We start from the raw sequence: 24,602 nt of genomic DNA, 5'->3' as shown, positions 1-24,602 counted from the left end.
AAAACCTTTTATTCTAGCATCAACTTTTTCAGTTTATAAGAGCGATATTTAAAATGTGCTCCATGTCTTGGGTCGTTGTGTCCTTGTTATTTTGGTTTGGTGCAGAATTCCTGCGTTAAGAAGTATTCACAGAAGATATAAGTGTTCTTGTATTATGTGTTAACCAGATAATAGGGATCCAGGGTAATCGCCCAGCTCAGCGTGCTTTGCATTGTTACCGGTATCAACAGGTGTGTTCATATACCATGTTCAGGCTGTGAAAGCTGCTACGGGCTTCTGACCTGTTGTATGGGTGGGGAATGTTGACTCCCTGTTTTGGCTCCCGGACGGAAAACCTGTTCTGCATTGTGTTTGATGATGAACTTCCGTGCCTGCGGCGGTAATAAAATGATGACCAGCTATCTGTGCTGCCGCTACACTTTCTGTGTGCTTCTCCTGAAATCTCATACTCCCCGTCTACTCGTGGACTATCCCTTAGCGCCAGCTCCGCCCCACTGGTTCCCTCCCTGGCCCAGCCCCTCGGTCCGCCCCCCTCGCTCTCTCATCCCGGGACCAGCACTAAGCTGACAGTCTCCGTCTCACCGTGCAGAGGCGCGCATCAGCTGCTGTGTGTGCGGAGTATAAGAGAAAGCTGCGAGTCACCGGGTCACATAAAAAGTAACGCTGTCTCTGCTGGCACACCGAGACTGAAACCCAGGGAAAACCGCGCTGTCAGCAGCCTGCTTCTCACCTAACAGAAGGCTGTCACCGAGCTTATTGCTTCTCCAGCCTCTGTATGACAGATATATAAGCCAGCTGGCACTGTCACAGTCCCCAAGGAAACAGTCCGGGCAAGTACTTAGACTGAGCACTGTGTGAGGCGCCTTTGGAACCTAAGTTGTGCCCCGCCAGCACTGCTGTCCCTGAAGGGACTGTCGGCAGACCAACACTTGTGTGCTGCAGAGGAGAGTGGCACCTCTTCTCCTAACCCTTCTCTGACAGGACTGGCGATTGGATTTTTGGTGGAGGCTACTAGAAAATCTCCCCGTTTGGATTGTCTGTACGGGACTGGGTTGCTGCCGGTTAGTGGATCAGTGGATTCGCCTCCTGTGGATTTAAAAGGACCGAGGTGCAGAATGAGCCCCCTGATACCAGCCTACAGCCCTTTGCTCCTTCTCAGCTTCGCCGTGTTCTCTGCTAACGCCAGTAATTGGCTGTAAGTGTCCTTCCATAAATATGATGGTCAATGCAATGCGGGTATAAAGACTTGTGCAAAAATTGTCCATTCGACTGCATTACTAACCCCCCCCCCCCAAAAAAAGCGCATAGTGTTATAGAGTACACATGTTCAGATTTAGTTTTGTTTGTGTAACTTTTCGCGCAGCCGCCCTCAAATTGTTCCCATGTACCAAGTCCCCAGTATCAATCTACCAGTTTAGGGGACTAGCACGCAGGGCAAGCACACAGACACCCTAAAGCTTAGTGCAAAATTATACATGAATACAACGGACAGGTTGTTTAAAGGAAGGAGAATAACGTAGGAAGGTTACACTTGTTTTCGTAGTCGTAGTTCTCCTTAAAACTTTTATCTCGAAAACAGCAGGTGTTTACCTGCCCGGCATGGGGTTATAGTGAACATAGTGCCAACTAAAATACTTTTCTGTCTGTCCTTCAGTTTTTGTCTCCACACGTCTGTACAGCTGGCAAGGACACGCTGCTCAGGTTTCTTACCCCAACTCAACATTGTTCTCAAGCATTTTGTAACCAACTTTCCAGCACACACACACACTAGAGTGTCTTTAAAAATGTTTGCGTTTCTCCTCGCTTTATGAAGTTTCTCAAAAGTCGGACTTGGTCAGTTACTATGATTCAAAATGCTTCACGTAAATTGCAAGTTGCAGAAAAGCCATGGCTATCTTAGTGTTGTTAGTACTTTGTGTTATTGTTTTGTTCTCCTGGTCTTGAACTCCCCAGAGCAATTTGTGTGAAAGTTATTGTTGACGGAGTCACAGCAATGATGTTACCCTTCTGTCCTAGTTGTTTGTGCTTGTATGAAGCACACAGACATACTACGACTGCCAGCTTCACAGACCCAGGCTCCCACCGCCTTCGCAAATCTTGTTATTTTCGTTTATGATTTCATATTCTGACAGCGGGCATGTTTTGAGAACAAATTACTGCTAATGGCTGTTAGACATAATACCTGGTTAATCCCCCGAAAGGCTCCACAGCTTGGCTTTGATTATTAAGGTGCGGTGAAGGCAGACTGACATGTAAGGGCCTGTTTTCACACTTTGGGAAAAATCTGTTTTTTTTTCTTCTTTCATAAGAGTCGATATGACTGCAATTTTTAGCTCCGTCTCTGTCTATGGTAAGCGCTATAAGATGGTAATGTAATATTTTAAAACAATGCTCTGGCATTCACTGTTGCAGATCATATTGCCATGCTTGTCCTTTGTAAGGGGATGCTGCACATCCATCTGGCTTGATAGTGTGGAGGTAGGAGAGTAGAGTCATTTCTTTTCAGAATACCTACCTGACAATAAATACTGATTGAACTTCCATTTGGATGGAGCAAGTCTTCTATGTTAAAGTTTGCTACCAAAGATTCAGAGGAACCCCATCACCCACCCCACCATCACATGAACAGGTACAGCACTGTTAACATGAGTCAGCTAGAGCTATGGCAAGGATAGAACTGGGTATATCATAGACTGTGCTGTGCTCCGCTATCATTCTCTTAATGTAGAGAAGGGTTTTGTATGTCTCCCTAACTTAATGTAGCTTAATATAAAAACAATGTATATCTTGTCATCTAGAAAAATAAAACTTTTTTCTCTGCCATCAAAAAGTGCACAGTGCAATATAGGGCTGTGAGAGTTCTTAAAATATATACATCACAGTATTGCCTCTTTCATGAAATTCTTGTTCATAACTACAAACCCTTTTGTATGGTTTCTAGAAACATCTAATGATATGGTGGACCCTAAATCCTACTTCAGGACATGTTGCACCATGTTTAGTTAAAGTCAATTCCTTCTTTCAAAAAATAATGCTTCTGAAAAATGAGAACAGGTGCTTAACAACTGTTCAAGGTATAGTTAATGATTTACAATTTCCGTTCTGTGATCAGTTTTTTTTTTCTATCATTATTATTTTTATATCTTGTTAAATTTATTTCGCTAGGGTTCTATATAGCTTTGCCTAAGGGCAATGTGTGACAGAGTATAGCATTCTGCCATATCCTTTCTCTGCAAGATAGGCCCTAGATAGTATTCAAGGTTCCAAACTGTGACCACTTGTTTAAACTCAAACCCCTTTTCAACATTGAAAGAGGGACAATGTGTAACTGAAGCCCTGTTTCATGCTAATAAGAAGCCCCAGATAAAAAGGATAAATCAAATGGTGAGCCTCTTTGCAAAATACCAGAGGATGATAGCACTGATCAAACATGTCTCAACAGTACCTGATTCTGGAGGTAAGAGGTTAAGAGCTATGCACTGAATTAGTAATGAACATGAAAATTCTTCCTGTTCAGACCTTGAGAAAGTCATCAATAATTGAAACTCCGTTCTTTAAACATCAAATGTTCTGAAATTATCTTGTAAGTTATGTGTGTGTGTGTGTGTGTGAGAGAGAGAGAGAGAGAAGTGTGAGACACAAGCACATATTTCTTAAGTTATAAATCATCACTTCATTCATCTGGTGTTAGTGAAATATCTCTATAAAGCTAAAACTGACATAGTGTTCAAAAATGAATCCCCTTTAATTAGTAGGATCAAGATATCTAATGTCTGTGGCATTTTAAAGTGTCATTCGGGTCTCTGCTAATGTCATATTTCAAAGGAAGATGTCACTTTATAATTTGCTTGTGTTCTTACTTTAGTATGTTTGGATGCTTTCCATTGATTTACTCACGTGATGAGTTGGTGAATCGTAGGAATTAATTATTTGCTGTGATGTTCCTTCATACATCATAAGCATTAACTCCACACTGACTGACATCATGAAGTGGACAACAGTCTTGGCTATTCCTGTCACAGAAAACATCAACATGCACAAGTCAGAACCACGGCAGTTGTGCCAAACACTATGATGTGTGCCAGTGCCTCTCTGTGCATATTCCTTCTAAAATTCCTGAGGAAACAGTGTACGTAAGCCCCCCCTCGCCCAAATAACTTAGCATGCTATGTTCCTGGAGGGCATGCATGTCTGATTTCTTCACGAAGTCTGGTGTTTTTAAAGAAAATGAAGAATTTGATGCAAATGTCTGAAAGCTCATCACATTACCAATTACTTTCCTTAGCCAGGAACCAGTCTGATCATTATACATATTCTAAACGGACAAGCCATGGCTTTGAATAAGTATGAGTTTAGGATAAGGACTGAATAGTATTTCAGCATACATTTTTGAATGCCTAATGAGAAATTAAAATGTAATTTCGAAAACTTTAACTTATGAGTCTGGTTAATTAAGGGTAGCTATATTCCTCCACAATAAATAAATGGTAATTCTTTTTGCTACCTGTTTGGCTGACAGATTTTTTAATGTTTAATATAATTTCACCCAACCAAGGAATTGTTTGTTTTCAATGACATAGCTTACTACACGCTATGTTATTTTCTTACTTCATGTAATGTTTGGCAGTTGACAAGGGGTGAGTGTGAGCTACATGGTAGAATGTTGCTTAGAATGGCCCTGTATTAATATATCGCTTCTAACTGCTGAGATTCCTTGGGAAGTACATTAAAAAGTGAATTTTTATTTATAAAAAAATTCTCAATTATATTTATTTGCTCATGACAGAACATGCCTAATCTAGTGAGCAGATTTTAAACTTCATTCTTCTCTTTTGAAACTCAGAATTTGGGAATACCTTCTAAAATATACCTGTCAACTTCTTTGTTCAAGAACTGTGGATAAAGCCAAAAAATAGTAGTGGGACAAAGACCCAAAATCAGCAACACTTGCAAAATAATATTACAATTCACTTACATAGTTAACAGAATAACAGGTTTTATATCAATATATGCATTTTCTGAAAAACAAGACTTGTGAAACTCTAATGCTGGCATTATTGACTGATTATAATACATGGTGATTTTGCCAGAAAATCAAAAAACTTACAAGGGACATGATAAGAAATGAGACAAAATCAGAAACTTTCGCAAAAATAGCAAGGTTTCAAATTATAATAATATTACAAACCGTGTATACCTGCAGCATGCAGGCACTTCCTAAGGGTTTATTTGAAGAGCACTGCCTTTCAGGTACGCAAAGCATGAGTTGCTATGGTCTTTCTACTTTCACCTTACTTAGCTAATTGCTTAGCAGCAGATGCATTGAGACAAAAATGTATTGTGACACAGATGCATTTTGACTCCACTTTCAGATTTTTTATTAAGACTAGTGATTTATTCAGCTCTCCATACTACCTGACTTTAAGCCATTTTCTTAGTATCCCAGTGTCACCGTCTGTCCAGATGCTAACATCAGTATATCAGTAGAGTAGGTATAATCTGTGGATTCCTTATTCGATCCGTCTGCACTGAGGAAGTTTATAGCCTTGATCAAATACAGAGTTCAACATATTCCAGTTGTCTGGACTTACTTGGGTTTAACATATGCTCTCAGGAGGTGAATCCATAACCATTGCATGCTATTTCTTAAATTTAGATAGTATGCGATCCCTGCTGTTTCATATACCTAGTTGATTGTTTACATTTTCGCATGTATTGGTAGTACCAATAATCTAGGATCTCCCTTACATAGTCAAACCCCATTAGTCCTGATCCAGGAGTATAGGACTGAAAATCTGTGACCCCTAGTTTGTGGTTACATATCTGAGTTGATGATAATTTTTGGAGATGTCCTCCCCTAATCTGTGGTGTCAGATCTGCAAAGCATTAACTCTTTCAAGTCTGTGTTCTTATGACCGTACACATGACACTGCTCTCCCAATCTAGCATCAAAGATTCCTGGAGCAGTATCTGTTATTACATGTATATTGGACTATCACTAAATTAAAAGTACCCATCCCTAGCCTTTACCGTCCAAGCCCATTATCTCCATACCACTCCCAGCAGGCAGGACAAAGATCCTTCTTAGCCCTTATCCATGGCCATCCTGCATTCCCAGCAGCTTTAATGTAATTCAGACTTGTCTGCACCTTGGACTAATATCTGCTTTCTTCTGTTCTTAAATTCTGATTAACAATGCCTTATCCCTTATACAGTCACAGCCCTACATCCTGGTTGCAGATTTTACTTATCCCATCACATATCAGTGGCCTCAGGTTACCTTATTAACTGACTTAGTATCTTGTAACTTTAATTCCTGTAGATGAAACATTTTAGCAGCTCTATCTACCAATTGTCTATCTTTCTGATTTGTTACCTGACTGATCCTGATGACAGACCCTGATAAGTAATGTACGGTTACTGATGCATTTGTACTAATTTCCTAAAAAGTAAAGGTATTTCTGACTTATAAATTCATAAACATGAACTTCTGATCCTATAGATCTAGATTTTGCTGGCATTTGATGCCATATCTTCTTGGCAAATGCTTTAGGGCCTTACCTATACCTACATGAACTCTAAGCTCAGTCTTAATTTTCTCTTTTCCTTGACACTCTAATCAGTAATTAGAGGTCATTATCATCCCATTTTCCACAATTACAAGTCAAAAAGTTTATCAACTCTTCTACTCTGGATCACATGTAATAGTAATCATGTTTTTGCAAGTTCTCAGCCCACTATTATACTCTTTTTTTGAATTTACACCTCCTAATTTAAGGTATCTGGAAAAACTGCTGCTTTGTTTCATCAGATTTCCTGACAAAATCTCATACAGTTTTGTTCTTGTGATCTTTGGCCAGTGAGTTTGGATATTTTAATAATTCAGCTACTCTTACATGTATTAAGGTTCTTCTGCATGTAGCCAGAGTGTTCTAGCTGGTTTACTCTCTGCTTCTGTAGTGTGCTCTCTTTTTTTTTCTTATAAATTACATTGTTTATAATCATTGCCCGTGAACAATGTCATATATTTATAGTTCCCTTTGGCAATCGGTTGTGCAAGGTCTACTTTCAGCAGGTAACATATGTTTGGAGAACAGCCATCCTAGTAGGTGAGCTTATTTCTGTACCACTTATTCAAATTCTCATAAATTCATGCTTGTAGTATTTAGAACTGTATTCACAGAGCCCACTACTATGAAATCTATCATGTGCATGTTTCCTACATAACAAATTTATAGACTTACAAGTCAGCTGTAATATGCAAGTTTTATACCTCAAATGTGTCTAAATGAATTTAAAGCCCGTCACTGTTTTACCTTCAAAATTTCTGGTGGCTGTCTACTTTAGACTATTACTTCAGATCGTTTCTAATTACCAGCCTACCCAGTGAAATAGATTTCAATGTATTGTCCTATCATGATGATCTTTCTTATTTAGTCAACATTCCATCCCTGCACCATGCTCATCCTTTGTAGCATATCCATTTTTGCGCCATAAAGTATTCCTTCATATTGTCCTGGATATGTGTTTTGACACCTTTTTGTTACTTTTCATACAACATCTTATCCATATTGTTTGACGTTTAAGCATCTTTCTCCTTCTGGATTGCATCTACTTAGACTATGTCTTTTTTAATGCCATAGTTTCAAAACGTCAGTCTTAAATTGCAGGTTGCATGATTCTAGTGTGAGACATAAAATGATGGGGAATAATTTGTGGCAAGCAGTTGATGGATACTTGAACACTGCCAGTTTTCTTCCTTCATTTATGGAAAACTACAAAGCAGCCAGTGTTCAATGGATTTTGCCATTGTGGTCTGTATTCAGAGATCTGAAATTCCTGTTATGCAATCTGAGAGGTTCATCCCAATTTCCTAGAACTGATATTTTAGGTCACTCTCATTAATATTGAGTTTCAGTAACATTTTCAGTTTGTATGTGGGCCTTCTAAATGGTAGTTATTTTGTGTTCCACGTCAGATGCTGATCACAAGGCCTGGCCTTCAACAGAATGCTATGCTTGTCTTTCCCAGCATCCTTAGCTTACAGGCCAGTGACTATGAATCTCTGCTGTCCTCCCCCTTCTAGGTTGCTGGATAAAAGGATGGATTATAATTGCAGTCCTCAGATTGTCAAGACTAGGAATTTAAATATATGAAGGTCCAAGATTGTATTACCTTGAGGTATTCCCCCATTCTGTAATGAACAGCAAACCGAGAGTTAGTAGGAATAAGAATCAAAGGTGGGGGCACATTTTGGGACGTAGGCAGGAACAGGAGACAAATGCCCAATTTCCAAAAAATGCATTACTCACACAGTAGCAAGTTTAAGAATTCACAGTTTTAAAAGTATAACTAGAACTGATGATTACTGTTTTGGGTGTCAAACTTGTCATGGGGAGATGAATCTGCTATATAACTGATGCTGTACTTTTCTTAATGTGAGACTGTAGATCTCTGTTGTCTTTATCATTATTGACAGGGAAATAAATGTGTTCTCTTTTATTGCATTACTAACATTTTTGGTGCATTTTGTATTTGTTTCTTTCCTTGTGTTGTGCTTGGCAAAGCAGATCATGAATTTATATAGACTCTAAAGTCATATGCTCAGCCACTAAAATAGCATTGCACATCACTGAAGGCTACTAGTATTTGTCCTTGTTCTGTGAGTGTGTGATCATTGTGCCAGACTTTGATTTAACCAAAGCAATACAGTGTTGAGCAAATGAAGAGAGAGCACATTGAGTGAAAGAGTATAATGACATAACAGTTAAAAGCAATGCAATATAGAATAGTTAGTACGTACATGTGACTGCATCTGTCCATTCATGTAGCAGATTGTACTGTGTTCTTTTAGAAAGTGGAACATCAGTGCTGTTTTTTACCATATAACCATTTAGTGTGCTAGGGACAGGAGAAAGTTATAGGTGAATACTTACCCCTTGGCAACATTTGAATTCTCTTCTGGTTGTTCTTTACAGGCTTACATTTGTTATGTGTTTGCTGATTCATATTTGATGGTAATATTACTTTCATTCATTCACTTATTGTTTACCTGCTAAATCCCATATAGGGTCATGTGGTAGCCAGAGCCCCTTCTGGCACATAGCTATCATAAGGCACAGAGCCTCTGAGTGGGGCATCATCCCATCACAGCAGTGTTACAGTCTCTACAACTAAAAACTAACTTGGCTGGTTAGTGGATGAAGCCTTTTGCATAATATATTTTAGCTCATGATTTTTATTTAGTGTCCAAGAATTCACCTGCCATATGTAACATTTGAGCTCAGGATTATATATTCTACAACATTGACTAGATTGCTTATTGTAAGCACTTTCATCCAGTTGTTAGGACTTCATCTGACAAGTTTGAGTTAAACATTACAGATTTTTCAAGGCATCTATACAATATTTACACATTTGATAGACCGAAAATACATAAAGGATCTGAGCTTGTAGTGGTACATATGCCACACAAATCATTAAGTGAACCAATCATTAATTGAAGTGAGTTCTTGTCCAGTTGGGAAGTTAGTACAGTTGGCCAATCAGTTGGAGCATGATAAAGAAAATGAGCCAACCACAAAGGATGGAATAGGCTTTGTGGAATGAGAGAAGGTTTAAGCTAGGACACTATAATCAGGGATATTCTGTAATTGTACTTTGAAAGTAGCAAATGCTAGAGAGAGAGAGAGGTTGGGGGGGGGGGGGTTGAGTAACCTGAAGTAATTGGAAGATTCAGTCCTGGTCTAATACATTATGATGTGGGACCCCAAATTAAACCTTCTTCCATTGTACAAGGCAATTTACATCCATAGTAGCTATTTCTCATTACAATAATCCTACCGATTGCCCAGTTGCACACAGTTCCTAAATGGACAAGAACCAGTGGTCAGTTATTAATGATTAGTGGAACATTTGTAAAATTACAGATTCCAAATCATTTCAATGGTATGTCTGTTTTGAATGTGTATTCACGTATTGCACATGTTTTGAGATAAACTGTACAGCTCTATCGTGGCATTTGTTAAATATCATGAAAGATCTATACTGATTACCGCAAAGCTTACTGAGGAAGTCCTAGCCAGAGGACAATAGTACTTACAGAGCACAAGCTTGTGTGTGTGTGTGTGTGTGTGTGTGTGTGTGTGTGTGTGTGTGTGTGTGTGTGTGTGTGCGCGTGTGTCTAAAATACACACACACTCACACATATGTGTGAGACAGCATTCTGAAATTGTCCTTTGGGTATTTGACAACTGTCCACATGTGTGATCTTTTTCTTGGGTTCTCTCCTTTAGGTTGTTTGAGATACTCCATGTTCCAAAGAAAGATATTGAGCATGTAAACTATAAATGCTTTTTAACACATCTATAATCTGCAACCATTTCAGAGCATTTATTTTATGATCAGGGACCTGTGATCCTTAACTCATAATTAGTTGAGGCACAGAATAGCAGCAGTTATGATGGTGCTGATAGCAATGTACAAGACAAAATTAAGACATTACTAGGAGGAGTTTGTAGTAATCTATACGCCATGCTGTTACTGGATCTGATGTTATAATGGATTATATATGGAGGGTTGTAATAGGGATGACAGTGAGATTTCAAAATATGTTATACAAGTGTATAAGATTTAATGTGAAGTTTATAAGAAAGAAACAAGAAAATGCAGACTATGATGGTGGTGTACAAGTGCTGTGTGGACAAATACAGGGGTCTCAGGTAGAATATATTCCTGATATCCCTGCATAAGAAGCACAGTAGTGCATTGGATAGCTTTGTTGCCTCACAGCAAGAGGTTCCCTGGTTTGATTCTTGGCTGGGATGCCCTCTGTGTGGAGTCTGCATGTCCTCGCTGTCTTTGGGTGGGTTTCCTCCCATATTCCAAAGATATGCAGTAGGTGGTTTGGATACTGTACATTGGCCATAGGTGTGTAGTGTGGAAGAACTACTGGGGCAGGGCTAGCCTTCAAGTGGTGTAAATCTTGGCTATAGATAACTGTCACTGTTGAAGTGATACCCTGACCCCATGTGCAAAAATGGGAAAAAGGGGTTGTGGATGGATTCCTGTATGAGACGGGACCTAGACACAAGTTACAGAGTAATGTAGCTTAAGGACATACATATGGTTTGAACACTGCATAACACTAAAGGTGGTGGAAAAAGAGTAGCTGAATGTTTCAAATGAAATCAAGTCTGCCATTTGGTAAATTAAACAGAGAAACAATATGCTACTTTGGAGACCAGAGGAGACTTTTTATGGCAGATTCATTTCATATTTATGGCATGAGTGTATTTATAAATTTACCGCCCCTCCATAGCTTTCCTCATTTATGGAGTTCTGTATGCGAACCTCTCTCTCCCTCTCTCTCTCCCTTCCATTACTGAGTAATGTTGCTAAGTCATCTGCTGGGGCTGCAGCTACTTACGGTTACAATCAGATGCTGTTTCCTCATTACTCTTGTGTCTGCCAGTTTATAATTTAGTATTGTATTTGTGTGGTTGTGTGCATTCATGACAGTGAAAGTTTGTCTGTGAGTGCACGCACATGCATTTATATGTATGTGTGTGCATACTTGTGAGAGTGCTTTTCTCTTTATGTTGGCACACATACATGTGCATTCATTTCTGGATGTGTGTGTGTGTGTGTGTGTGTGTGTGTGTGTGTGTGTGTGTGTGTGTGTGTGTGTGTGTGTGTGTGTGTGTGTGTGTGTACACTAACTCCACAGATTTATGTGAAATGCTTTATCTACATATTATCCCAAGAGTCAATGTACACTGAAGTCTTGCAGATCATTTGCTGATATTGCTGCAAATATTCCACGTTTATTGATCAGTATAATGCTCTCGGGTTTCCTAGTTATACCACTCCCACAGTCTTTTGCACCCATTCACCATGGCTTCTGTTTTCTACCTGTATGCTGGTGTCAGCAGACCAAAACCCAGTCTAATTATACAGATCTCTGATGCCCTCATGTCTTTATTACAAGCTGTCTGTTGGCCTACTGACTTACTCTATTATCAAAAGCATTACAAAATATTAAAAAAAAAACACTATTAGGTCAGTTAAAGGAACCCATGAACTTACGCTGGCCTCTAAAACTAAATATAATTATAAATCCTTAAGCTCTGTTAGTAAATTAATAAATAATACTCCAAATTACTCTGAACGTATTCATAATCATGCCTTCTATTATGACCAAAAAAGACACTGCAGGCAAATGAAGTGCTATCCAAAGCCCTTAAAAACCTGAATCCCCTACTACTTCGGTTATCTCTAAAAAATAATTTATTGAAAGTGCTAGCCAAGATCAAAAATATTTCCTCTGTGAAACCTAACAATATAGCAGATTCTTTAATTAATAGTATTAAACATTCCTGTGTAGATCCAGTCTTTAAACTGTTCAATCTAAGTTTAGGTTATGTTTTTTGTCCCTGATACGTAACACACAGCAGTGGTGGTGCCCCTCCATAATGGTAGCCTTACAACTGACCCAACTATCTGCAGACCTATTAATCTCACAAACCTCATTTGCAAAGCCATGAAACATATGACAACTGACTTCATAAGCTACCATATCAAGACTATTATTAGATTTGACTTCCAGCAGTTAGGCTTAGAGAAGGATGGATCCTATCTACTGAATCTGGTAAATTTCTTTGAAAAGGTTAGGTAGGCTGTAGACAGTGTCTATGCAGTGCACATGGCATATCTTGGCCTGGCCAAGGCCTTTAGTGCCACCCCCAATGCCGGCATCATACAGTAGATAAATGCTTTAAAAATCAACCTATATGTGGTAAGATGCATAGCAAATTGGCTGAAACACACAGAACCCCTATAGTGCAAGTTGCAGATGCCTCATTAAAAAAATAAGGAAGTAACCAGCAGTGTCCCTTGGGGTTCGGTGCTGGGACCTGTCCTTTTTAACCTTTACTTCTCATATCTCCAAGCAGAGAGCCAAGATATCTGGATAATAAAACTTAAAGATGACTGTAATCTGGGAGATGTTTTTAAGTCACCATATAAAAACCACACTCTACAAAATGAATTTCCCCTTTGTAGACTCTTGGTGTACTAGAAAAGGGCTCAAGCTAATTGCTAAAAGGTCTAGTATCATCGCTCGTGGTAACAACCCTTCCCCTCATTAGACTGTATAGACAACCTGCCACCAGAAAATAAAAGTGGACTCAGGGACCTCAGAACTTGGGCCGATGACTCTCATTTTTTTTCATTATTGTGCACCAATGGCTGTCTGGAAATCCTTTTATTTAGTATAGCTTAATCGTCAAATGACTATCATCAAGGTCTAAACAGGAAATTACTTCATTATACTTAGCGTTGATCAGACCAATTATCAGGTACAGTGCCCCCTTCTGGATATATCTCACTAAACACATCAAACAATTAGAAACACCCCAAAAGCTCCTAATAAAAAAATCACAGACCTAAATTCCTGAGCTCTAATTCTTTCTTCAGTGTCTTATAAAATTTGAGGGGAGATCAGTGTCTCTCTTTCTGTGCCTTTAGAGACAGGGTTGCACTGGACCTCCAGTATCTCCTAAGGGTCAATGGCCACATCAGCACTTGAACCAGGGATCTTAACCTTCACCAACAGATAAATAAAACACAATGGAGGGACAGCTTTATAACACAGTGCCACCTAACCTCTGGAACATACTTTCCCTGCATGTTAAACAGTGTGACTTAATGTATTTCTTTAAACATAACCTAGATGAGTGGATGGATTTTCATAGATTTACTCCAAGAGTGACTGGTGTGATCTTCTGGAGAGAGAAGGTGTAGCCTGTTGGAGGATCTAGACAAGACATAAATGGTCATAAGACTCAATAGCCTTGGAATTCCAATGAATCTTTTCCTTACAGTCATGGCTCTTTGGAAATGGCAACTTGTTAATCTGCACTTATCACTTTGAGCCTTTTCAGGCACATATCCATTGCTTTTGGTCAATCCCTTTGCCATAGTCACAGGTACTTCATGCATTAGTAAAACATGGCAGAAGCCTCCATAACTGACTGGTAGTCTGTACCTGCCCTGTATGCACAGGTCCTTCTAAAACCAAGAGTAAGCTTGTTAAATCCTACACTGTAGTCATAGTTCATTTCATCATGCATCAGCCAGTCACAGTTTGTTATCTCCTGCTTTTAGCAACAGATGCTAAATGTACACAGTGCAATCCAGTTGACTTTTGCTCTCTAGTAATTGTTCCCCTGTGTACCTGCTACAACCACAGTATATTAATTGTTGAGCAGCAGTCCCATCTCTGCAATGTACTAAGTAAGCCCTGTTTGTGTGTGTCAAATTCTGCCCTGTATTTATAGCCCTGCCACTGTCTGCCTTACAGTAAGGGTTCCTTCATGAAACAGTCACAAGGTTTACTAAAGCTCAGCCTACACTAATGGTCTCTAATGCACCAGCCACTGTCACATTGTGTCAGATTCAGCTCTACATGCACTGCTCCTTCTCGCACTATGTTCATTATTTGGCATGCCCTGTACTAGAATCACACTTGTTCCACACACCCACTACACATGGGTGGTTTTTATAGCCTGGCCCACTGTTCATTCATGTACAAGTTGTAAAAAAGAATTATGATAGTGCTGCAGGCTTGCCTGTCATATGACTACAAATACAAATACAGCCACAAATAGTATTTACTAAATTTTGTACCATATTCATTTCCATCAGGCACACATCACAGTGCATTAACTCTACTGACATTACACTATTCTTTCATGCTCTGGCCATAATCATTTTCCTACCTTGCCCTTGAATCACAACTCCACACCCCTTTGCCAGAGTCATAGTATCACAATCCTTTATCTGGGTGCCCATTTACAGCAGTCACAGTTTTAGTTCACTGCCTTACCATGAGAGGACATGATCCCCAGCATTGCTCTCTATTTACTGTTCTACCACATACGGAGTTACAATCCTTCCTCTTTAGTACCACATGCACACAAGTGACAAGCTACTGAACTCTGACTCACTAGTGGCTCTCACCTGTCTGAATATAGTCTTAAAACACGAGCTTTGTGTCACAGTTGCACTTTGTAAGATGTATTGTAGCAATAATATGCCAAAATATCTGTACTGCTTCCAATTTACTGATATTTTTCTGTTTAGGATTAGTTATGAGACAGTTAAGTGATAAACTATAAGCCACTATCCCAGCAAGTATATCTATATAAAGTGCTGCTTGATGGGTTCCTGTATTGTACTCTGTAAATACCCCTAACCCATTCTTATAGGATGAAACCTCATCTTAGGAATGCAAGTTGTTGATCAATTTGTCCTGAATTAAAATGTGTCGGTACCCTATTACATGTTGTACATTTGACACTCACAATCATTTACATCCATTCACATAGACATCCTCAGCATGATAGAATCAGTGATTGCCATTTAATTAAACTATACTTTTCAAAAATATCTTACAGACATTTTATCAAAGGATGTGTTCAGTTCAGTCTGCAGATACCTTTATATAAAATAATTGCTTTAGTAATCTTTCTTCAGTCATCTTAGTTCTCTGCTTTTACAGAAACTGAGCTATATGCATTAACTGTTAAGATGATATTCTTAAACCCATAGAATTAAACAAGAAAAAGAAATGTTTACACTTAATTTGGAAAGCACTGCTGAGGTCTTTATTTTCCTTACTTTTTAGAGATGACCTTACAGTGCAGTCTATACAAGTGGTTTCATAAATGTAATAATGTGACTTCTAGATATTCAGACTCAATAAAGCTGGTAATTCTTTTACTGTGAAGTATATGCGCTATTTATAACACTTTCTAATATGTTATACTATTTAGATAAGATTTTTAAGACAGATGATACTATGAATGTGTCATGGCTGAAGAGATCTTAGCACGTGTCTCAGAATGATTTTGACACTATAGCACAGATCATTAAAACTATGATACACTAACAACCTTCATCCTATAGGCCTGACTTTGATTCCAATGTTCTTTTATGAAGTAACTCGAAGCAACTCAAACTAGACATGTACACCTGGTCATCAGTGTAAAATGTATCAGTTCTCAATGTGTTTTACTCCATTAACAACAACAGTAATAAAAATTACAGGATACAGAAAAATGTTCTGGAAGCAGGCCAGAAATAAGCAATGACCATTGTATTTGTTTGTTCTCTGTCTTTTTGTTTGTTTGTCTGTGTTTGTTGGCTTGGTGAGGTAACAAGTCCAAAACCCCATTTGTAGTCATGACCTCTGCCTGAGGAAGACAACACAAAAAACAAGAGCAAAATAATGTGATGTGCAATCAGCTCTGAGATGTACAAGTGAACTTAGCATAAAAATAGTCAAAAGGAATGTAAATCAAGTCAAATTAAAATGTCACTCCGCAATGGAAGAGCAAAGTGGAGTAATTAAGCAATATAAAACCTAGTCTGATTAACAGTTTGTAGTATTACTGTAGTGTATACTTTAGAACTGTAAATACTTTGCATCAAAAACTGCAGTGGTGAGCAAAGCCAGAACAGTTAATCATCTAAGCTAATGTCTAATTTTAACACTACCTTGAGTATTAGACTAACAATTATCTCAAAAACAAGAACAGACTGGCTGCATGCTTAGGTAGGAAATCAAGCCACTTAAGAAAGATGCTTTGTCGGAGAAATTTTTATTTATTAGTTTATTGCTTTTGTTTACAGGGGTAGCCCAACTGGGTTTTGGTAGCCCCTTTTTAGTGAAGGCCCAAGGAGAACAACTCCAATAACAAAACAGGCAACTTTATATAAGAGACAAAAATGTAATGTAAAGCTTAAAGTTACAACATGGATGTACATAAACTGAAAGGTGACAATACTAGAAAAACATCTGCAATCAGTAAAACAGAGTCACTGCATTTTAAGATAACACAATTTGGCATATACAGTGAGGTTTAAAATGTCAAATTAAATGATATCATTCAGCCTGCAGAAAAAGAATGTGAGACTATGTGCCAAAGTGCAACAGCATGCATAAAGCAGCTTCCCTCATACATATATCCGTCCCATCCTTCCAGGAATCCTATGCTACTTTAAAGGCCCATCTGTCAAACTGTCTACTACCAATGCTAATAAGTCACCCCATGTATTATCTAATGTCTCTTTGAACGACTATTGACAGCTGTCCATTTGATGTAATGAGGACGCCTGCTCTTTCTTCATTTTCATTACGTTTCAGTCTTATCGTTCACATTTATCCTTTAGCGCCTTATATAACCACAGTGTATATTCCTGTGAATCGTTTTCTTTTTTTCCAGAGGGAAAAAAAGGTGGAACTTCTGTAGCCTCTCCAAAATGCCATACCATGGATTCTACAAATTATCCAGATCACATTCCTATGCACCTTGCCCTCAGCTGTGACATCCCCTCCCATATGAGTTATCCAGAACTGCAAAACTGCAAATAGTATTCAATCTGTGCTCTGACCAGGACCTGTCAAAGAGGTATTATTATTAAATTATTATAATTAATGTCCCTGTTTCTAGATTCTACTCCCTAGAAATATATTCTAGAATTTTCTTTATCTTTACTATTACCAGGTTGTACTGGTGTAATGGCTTCAGCTTTCCATAACAATAATCCCCAAACTTTTTCTTGTTTTTGATTTTTAAGCCTGACATCACCCATCTGCATATTCTACCCCTTGGTTGTTTTTCCCCAGTAAAACACTCTACACTTGGATGGGATGAAATAAAAATGCCACCTTTTAAAACATACCTTCAGTCTCCTTAAGTCCACCTTTGCTTTTCCTGCCCATTTGCTGCTGAGTCCTAAATTCCAGTGTAATCTGGAAAAGACTGACCTGGCTTTTCATGCCCTATTTGAGGACAATACATGTTGGGAAGGATGCTGTAGTAGTTCCTTTCCCTTGACTCCCATCCTGTTTTCACAGATGTCCAGCTACATTTCTACACATCCAGAGTTTTCTACTCATTCCAATTCCCAATGTCTTGGCAAGGAATATACAGTATGGAACAGAATCAATGGCTTTTCAGATTTCTAGAGAGCTGACCTTCACAGGGTTATCTCTAACAAGCAAATAGTATGCCAGTCAAAGGACTAGAAAGGGTTAATTTGAATGTAACCTCCTGATGGAACTTGTTAAGTAGTGTACTTTGTCCCAGGAGCCTATAAGTTTTGACTCCACTTCCATTGTTTTTACCCACTGCTGAAGTCAGATTGACTGTTACATAGTTTTCTGGACTTCTCTTTTATTCACCTCTTAGATGACATCACAACTGCTAAATTCTCTCAGCCTGTCCATAAGAGTCCTGTGGAATACTTGTACCAGAGGTTGCAAGAAAACCTCAGCAACCATTTTTTAAATCTGTAGTGGGATCCTGTCTGGTCCCTGTACTACCCCCCCTTTTCAGATCCCAGTTGCCCTCATACCTCCTTCATTGTTTTTTTCCTAATGTCACCATCTTGTCTGTATCCCACCTTATTAGACTGGCACACTCATGTCTCCTTCTTTGGTGAACACAATAGAAAGTATTCATTTAGAACTTTTGCCCATATCTTTGCCTACTAATAGTTTTACTCTTCAAAAGCTTGTTCAGCAGTTAATGTCCATACTATCTTTCTTATGGCTATTTATCCCAAGAGGCTTTCTCCCTAGTCGTAAAACTCATTAAACCCTAGTGGCATTGCCAGGCATTTCTCTAGAATATGCCTAGTGATGTTTCTAGGTATCTAATACTGCCTGCCTGTGTTTATGGGAATAATTACAAAACAATATCCATACCAATGAAATAAATATTTCTTCTTAAATCTTACATGATAATCAATATAGCTAGAGTGATGCATGACCTCTGCCTTATACAGCAAGAGAGATATTAAGCATTTTTCATACACTAATTATGCATATTGTCACAATGTTCATATTTATGTAAATAGTTCAATGATTAGACAACACAGACATAATTGCTTAACTTCATATGAAAGCTCACAGCAGGATAAGTAAAAATGCTACTTTTAGCTTAAGTAGTTACTAAAATATTGTAAATTGTTTACAAAACATGTAACTTGTTAATTACTGTGTTTATTGTGACTTACAAAATCCATATTAAAATGTGAATGCTGTCATGGTAAATCTGTGACTGTACTGAATATGTCACTGTTTGTAATTCTTTTCTAATGTTCATGGTTCTATAATATAAATATTTGTTTGTACTCTTGAATTGCAAAAGTCTCATTAGAACTTACAGTCCGATTTTCCATTTCTCCAGTGGGGGCAGTTAGTGTCTATTGTTAACTGCTAGTCCATTTCCCACTTGCCTTTTTATCTTACTTCACTGTCCCATTTCTAGCCTCTCTGTAACTTTTCCATTGATGCTTTCATTGTCCTTCTAATCCCTGTACATCTTTTGTTCCTGTTACAGCTTTTCGCACCACTCTAGTGGAACACACTAATTTCTTTCTTCATGTTGACTTGACAACTTTTTCTAAACCCTTTTCCATTCCTTCTTGGTCTGCTCTTTTATGGTTTTCCATAGATCCTCCACTCCTTTGCTCTCCTGCCACTTTCCTAACTCCATATTTCTGTATACCACGTAAAAAAGGTCCATTTCCCAATAATTCCAAACCATGATATCTGTGGCCTTTTGGCTCCTTCTTCGTGGCCAGTATCCACAGTAATTTTGTGTATTCATGTGGAACTCTGACTTGCAGCTCCCTCACCACATTCCCTCGCAATAAATGAGAGCAAGAATTCATCCTTACCTTTTTCCTGCTTATACATTTTATTTAAATGGATCTATATTAAATCTATTCTTTCTGTTAGTTTGAATGACGGTATACTTCAGTCTACTTCCAACAGACTGAGGTCACCATAACCCACCCTCTCCCTTCCTGTCCATCCCCTTGATTCTATCCCTCAGTAGCTTATTATGCCTTGTACGTGGATTAGAACCCTCGTAGAGGGCCAGTTAGATCAGAGGAGCAATGTCTGCCTCTAACTATTCACCTCCATAAAAGGTTCAAAGCCCGTTATTTTATGGCATGTCTTTCAGATGCGTACATACCTGGACTTGTAGTGCCCATTATTGGGTGGCCAGTGGAAAAAGGTCCACTTTTTTCTTTTTGTTACCTTGAAAGTAAAATACTCAGTATCTGTTCACATTTTTAAAAGACAGAAGCATGAAGACCTTCAGTTACTACAGCAAGGAATAATCTTCTCAGACATGTTTCTAACTCCATAACTGAGTGCATGCATCCTGAAAATTAGTCATCTTCTACTGTCTGCAGCAGATGTTACCTTTAGCAAAAGTGTCTTCTTATGTGGCTCTGTCATTTAAATGAAGGGTAAGGACACAATATTAGTTGCACATATTAGTCCCCTGCAGTGATCCCCATAAATCCCACCTTATTAACTTATTAAATATTACTTACGTCTTTGTGGCTAAATCAAGTTATAGGCACAGAACTAAAAATCTGTGTAAAAGAAAGAACACAAGTGTTCACAGCTGACATGTCAAAGCATTCAAATTTCATTGTAGGCACTATACACAGATTTTGTAGCAGTTTAACTGTATGCATTTTAAAACAAGTGCAATTCTCTGGGGGTACTTTTAATGTGTGTACAATGTATTTTTTTAATTTAAAAAGTATAATCATTTATTATTTTGCATTTTTGTACACAATTTTAAATACTGTGCTGCAAACCAGTATGTGTCGGGTATGAAGACAGGTGGGTGTGTAAAATAATTCATGACATAGCTAAAACAATTAATTAAATTCTGATGTTGTTCTATAACAATGTCTTTAAAATTTTGTAGCACTTTGTAGAAATAGAATCAACGTTTGCCTGACTTCTGCTAGGTTTGACATTTTTTCATAGCCTAACTAGATGATTCTTATAAGAAATTCTTATAAAACTGTAGAACTGATATCAGTATTAATCATTATTAGGAATGTACATATTCAGGAGTACCACTGAACTTCCTGAGGACACACTGCTTACATTACGGCCAACATGTGTATTAATCTGCTCAGTGTGCTGCTCATTGACTACGTTCCCTCTCCTCACTTTTTGTTGTCCTGCACTCATTGTTTATTGGTGCTTCTGAATAACAAAAAACATATGTTACCCCATATCACCGGGCAAGTTACAGTGATATTACTGTCACACATATGGTGCAGTGATGATAATGATGGCAGATGTTGAGGTCAGCACCATGGAAAAGAAACACATTAACTTTTTTTCTTATTCATAAGTAAAACAGTACCAAAACAAGCATCACTCCAGTAACCCTTTGTAAAGCAGGACCTGAGCAATCATCTACGTTTGTCAGCCCCTACTTCTTTGTCACAATGTATAGCTTACAAAAAAGTTGAAACCTGCATCATTTGAAACCCAAGTCCTAAGCCATACTAACATATTCAAGATTAGTTATTTAATTATATGAGCAGCATTGCTTAGCTGTAAAATCAAGCATTAGTGTGTTTCATTTAAAAATAGTACATTTTAACATGCAGAAGTTAGGATTCTAATATTCCATATGCAGTGCATGTAAGGATTCTTCACTTTTCAAAGGTCATTATTTATTTTTTTAAGATCTGGTATTAGTGAAAAGTAAAGGCTTGTATTTCTTTGGCATCAGGGCAATACTGACTGAATTACTGAAAGTACAAGTTAAAAGAATCAATTAACTGCAGAATAGAGGGTGTTCTCTTGTTAATAAATAATTTTAGTTTTATTTATTTTTGAAACCATTATTTTATTGTTTGTGTAATTATTTCCACGTTTTGTTCTCTCCCCTTTTCTGTTCACTCTTGCTTTTATTATTAAAATTCTTTGTTTCTTAAGTGATCTATATTTGGTACCTTAGCTACAACATACTAGTGTCTTTGTGGGTATATATTTCCTGTTAGGAAGGATGTTTGATGCTAATTTTATTCCATTTAAATTCCAATTATTTTATATTTTTAATAGATTCTCATCTACATGTTTAAGTTTTCTGTTTGAAAAAACATCTGCAGCTGCTCTAGATCTCATTGGCATAAATATTTAGTATTCTATTTTTTTTACTTATTTTAAGATTCTGAATGGCACAGTGTCTGTTCACAAAGTTTCATTACTGAGGGTAAGAAAATTTGATTAAAGTAAATTAAGTAAGACAGTATATAATAAAGATACAGCTAGAGTAGCTCTTACTATAACTTTTTTAGGTCTGGTTGTTGTTTTATCTCCTGCGACATTATTAATGGATATTGTATATTACTAGTTTTAAGGATATATGGGTTTAATTGCAATGAGTGTTTCCAAAGTGGGATTAGATGATTAGCTTTGAAGCTTGTATATTTAGATATGTTCAGATGCTAACCTATCCCATTTTGGTGTTAGACTGGTGTGACCCATCCCATGGTTGATAATTATATATTACTACTAGTTAGAATAACTGGGATCATACCATATATAATTTGAGGAGACACATTCATAGGATTAAGTATTTAGGAGTTGCTTTGCTTCTGTCCATTGCTAGCATAGGGGACAGTCTTGGGGTAATTTTTTCTGTTTTCCATCCGTAGATCTAAGTTGCTTTTGAATATGAACAAGGGAAAGTTTTGTTTGCTGTAATTTCATTTGTGAAACTATGATGAACCCCTAACTGTGCCTCATCAAATGTTTATAAAATTCAAGTCTGATTGAATGACAGTTTTACCTGAACTTGAAAATTTATGAAAGTCTAAAGAATTAATTATATAAGTTTGCTTGGGACCTAAACATATTTAAAATGAAATATCTGAATAACAATTTAACTAGTGTATTCTATGTAATAAAACATAGAGATACCTCATTTTGCTTCAGTGTTGCTTTCCTTTAATATCAGCAGTTTTAGTAGATTAAATATCATTTTGAGTTTTAAATAAATATTTTAAGTGTAAATTAAATGTCATGTCCAGTTTTATTGTATATATTCTCTATCAAAGAGTTGTACTCTGTTAGATATATGCCACCAGTGTTATGAACTAAGCATGATTCATTTACAATGTAAAATTTATTTTGCCTGTGAAAATTTTTCACTCATTTTAGTAATTCTGTACTACATGCTGTATGCATTTATAAAGTGCTTATTTAAATATTCTAATTTGGCATTTCTATCTTTTTATTTTGTCTGACTTAGAAAGCCCAATCCCCAGATAAAATGTATTTAGAGTTGTCCTTTTGTAGTGCTGTTTGAGTTAACTTCATCTTTTCCAAATAGGTGTGATCTTTTCTTCAAAACATTCCTCACAGGCAATATTTTTATGTTACATAATTTATAGTTTTTTTTACCTGATTTTAAATTTCTGAAGTGTTTTTAAAATACTAAAACTGACAAGAATGGTATGTCCTACTCTAACTAGACATTGTGGGTTCTGATTTTCGTAAGTCATAGTTAATATCTTTTTCATGTTGGTGCCTTGTATTGCTTTATTGCCCTATCTAATTATATCTATTGAGGGAAGCCCTTATTAAAGGATAGCCTGCATCATTCACAGTTATGTATCAGTAAACACAGTGTTTCTACGTTGCGTGCATTTATCAGTATCTAATAATCACTTATGTGTATTTACTGCTTTGTAATGTTTTGTTATATGTTGCTCAGATATGTAATCAGTGTGTGTGTGTGTGTGTGTGTGTGTGTGTGTGTGTGTGTGTGTGTGTGTGTGTGTGTGTGTGTGTGTGTGTGTATACGAATATATGTATTTAGAAAATGACCACACTGGACAAACAAAACTAATAACTGAACTGTTATTTATGCATAAAGTATTCTTAAAAACAAGATGATTCCCAAAAAAGATAAATTACAGTAAAATAACACTGAACACATACACACACACACACACACACACACACACACACACACACACACACACACACACACACACACACACGCGTACACACAGACAAAATAATGGCTAATTACAGTAATGCCCATAATTACATAACTGCCCAGTACCTACTAGTAGGGTTGATATTTGTTAAATAATTTTTTCAATATTCAGGGGTTTCATCAGGAAATCTAGTTCTGGCAAGTTTTTGTTGCATATTTTGGCTCATGCTGTGTTTCCACATATTTCTGAAATACATTTTCTATGTAACTACTATTTTACTTTGATTTAAATTTCAGGAAAGTTCTTTAGACAGAATAGCTTTTTATTTAATTTAATAAGCGATATGTGAAACGTAAGATGTGGCCATGTTTGATCAACCTAATCCTTTTCACGTCTGAACCTCAAGCTCAAAGCTATAAAATGTTGTGTTTTATATTTTTAACAGCAAAATAATGTTTTGCTCCTTAACTTTGCTTGCCATTTGTTGTAGTAAAAATACATGTATATGTATTATGGCTCCATTATAATAGTGTCAGAATAAACATTAGTTGGATTCAGGCAGATTTAACTACATATTACAAAATATTATGGAGATATTTATTTCTCTTAATTTCCTTGTTATTTTATTATGATAGTCTTTTATGGTTAATCTAATTTTTTAATTTATTCATTTTTAATTGACTCAGCTGCTGTCAAATACTTTTAGCCACAACCTTGACCACAAGGGCAGGTGCAAATACAATATATAGTAC

The 24,602-nt window shown here is 37.3% G+C and overlaps 1 protein-coding gene across 1 annotated transcript in view; it reads left to right on the top strand.

Moving 5' to 3' along the window:
• The first annotated feature begins 583 nt into the window (after window positions 1-583).
• Window positions 584-24,602, top strand: part of WNT4 (Wnt family member 4) — a 208,080-nt gene continuing 184,061 nt past the window's right edge. The window contains exon 1 of the mRNA XM_044061884.1: window positions 584-1,195. Coding sequence (XP_043917819.1) covers window positions 1,116-1,195 — 80 coding nt within the window. The 5' untranslated portion in view covers window positions 584-1,115. The remainder of the gene's footprint in view (window positions 1,196-24,602) is intronic.

This window comes from Protopterus annectens, chromosome 2.part0 (genome assembly GCF_019279795.1).
Source record: "Protopterus annectens isolate FY-2018-M chromosome 2.part0, PAN1.0, whole genome shotgun sequence".
NCBI lineage: Eukaryota > Metazoa > Chordata > Ceratodontiformes > Protopteridae > Protopterus > Protopterus annectens.
This window is presented reverse-complemented; position numbering and strand designations above follow the sequence as displayed.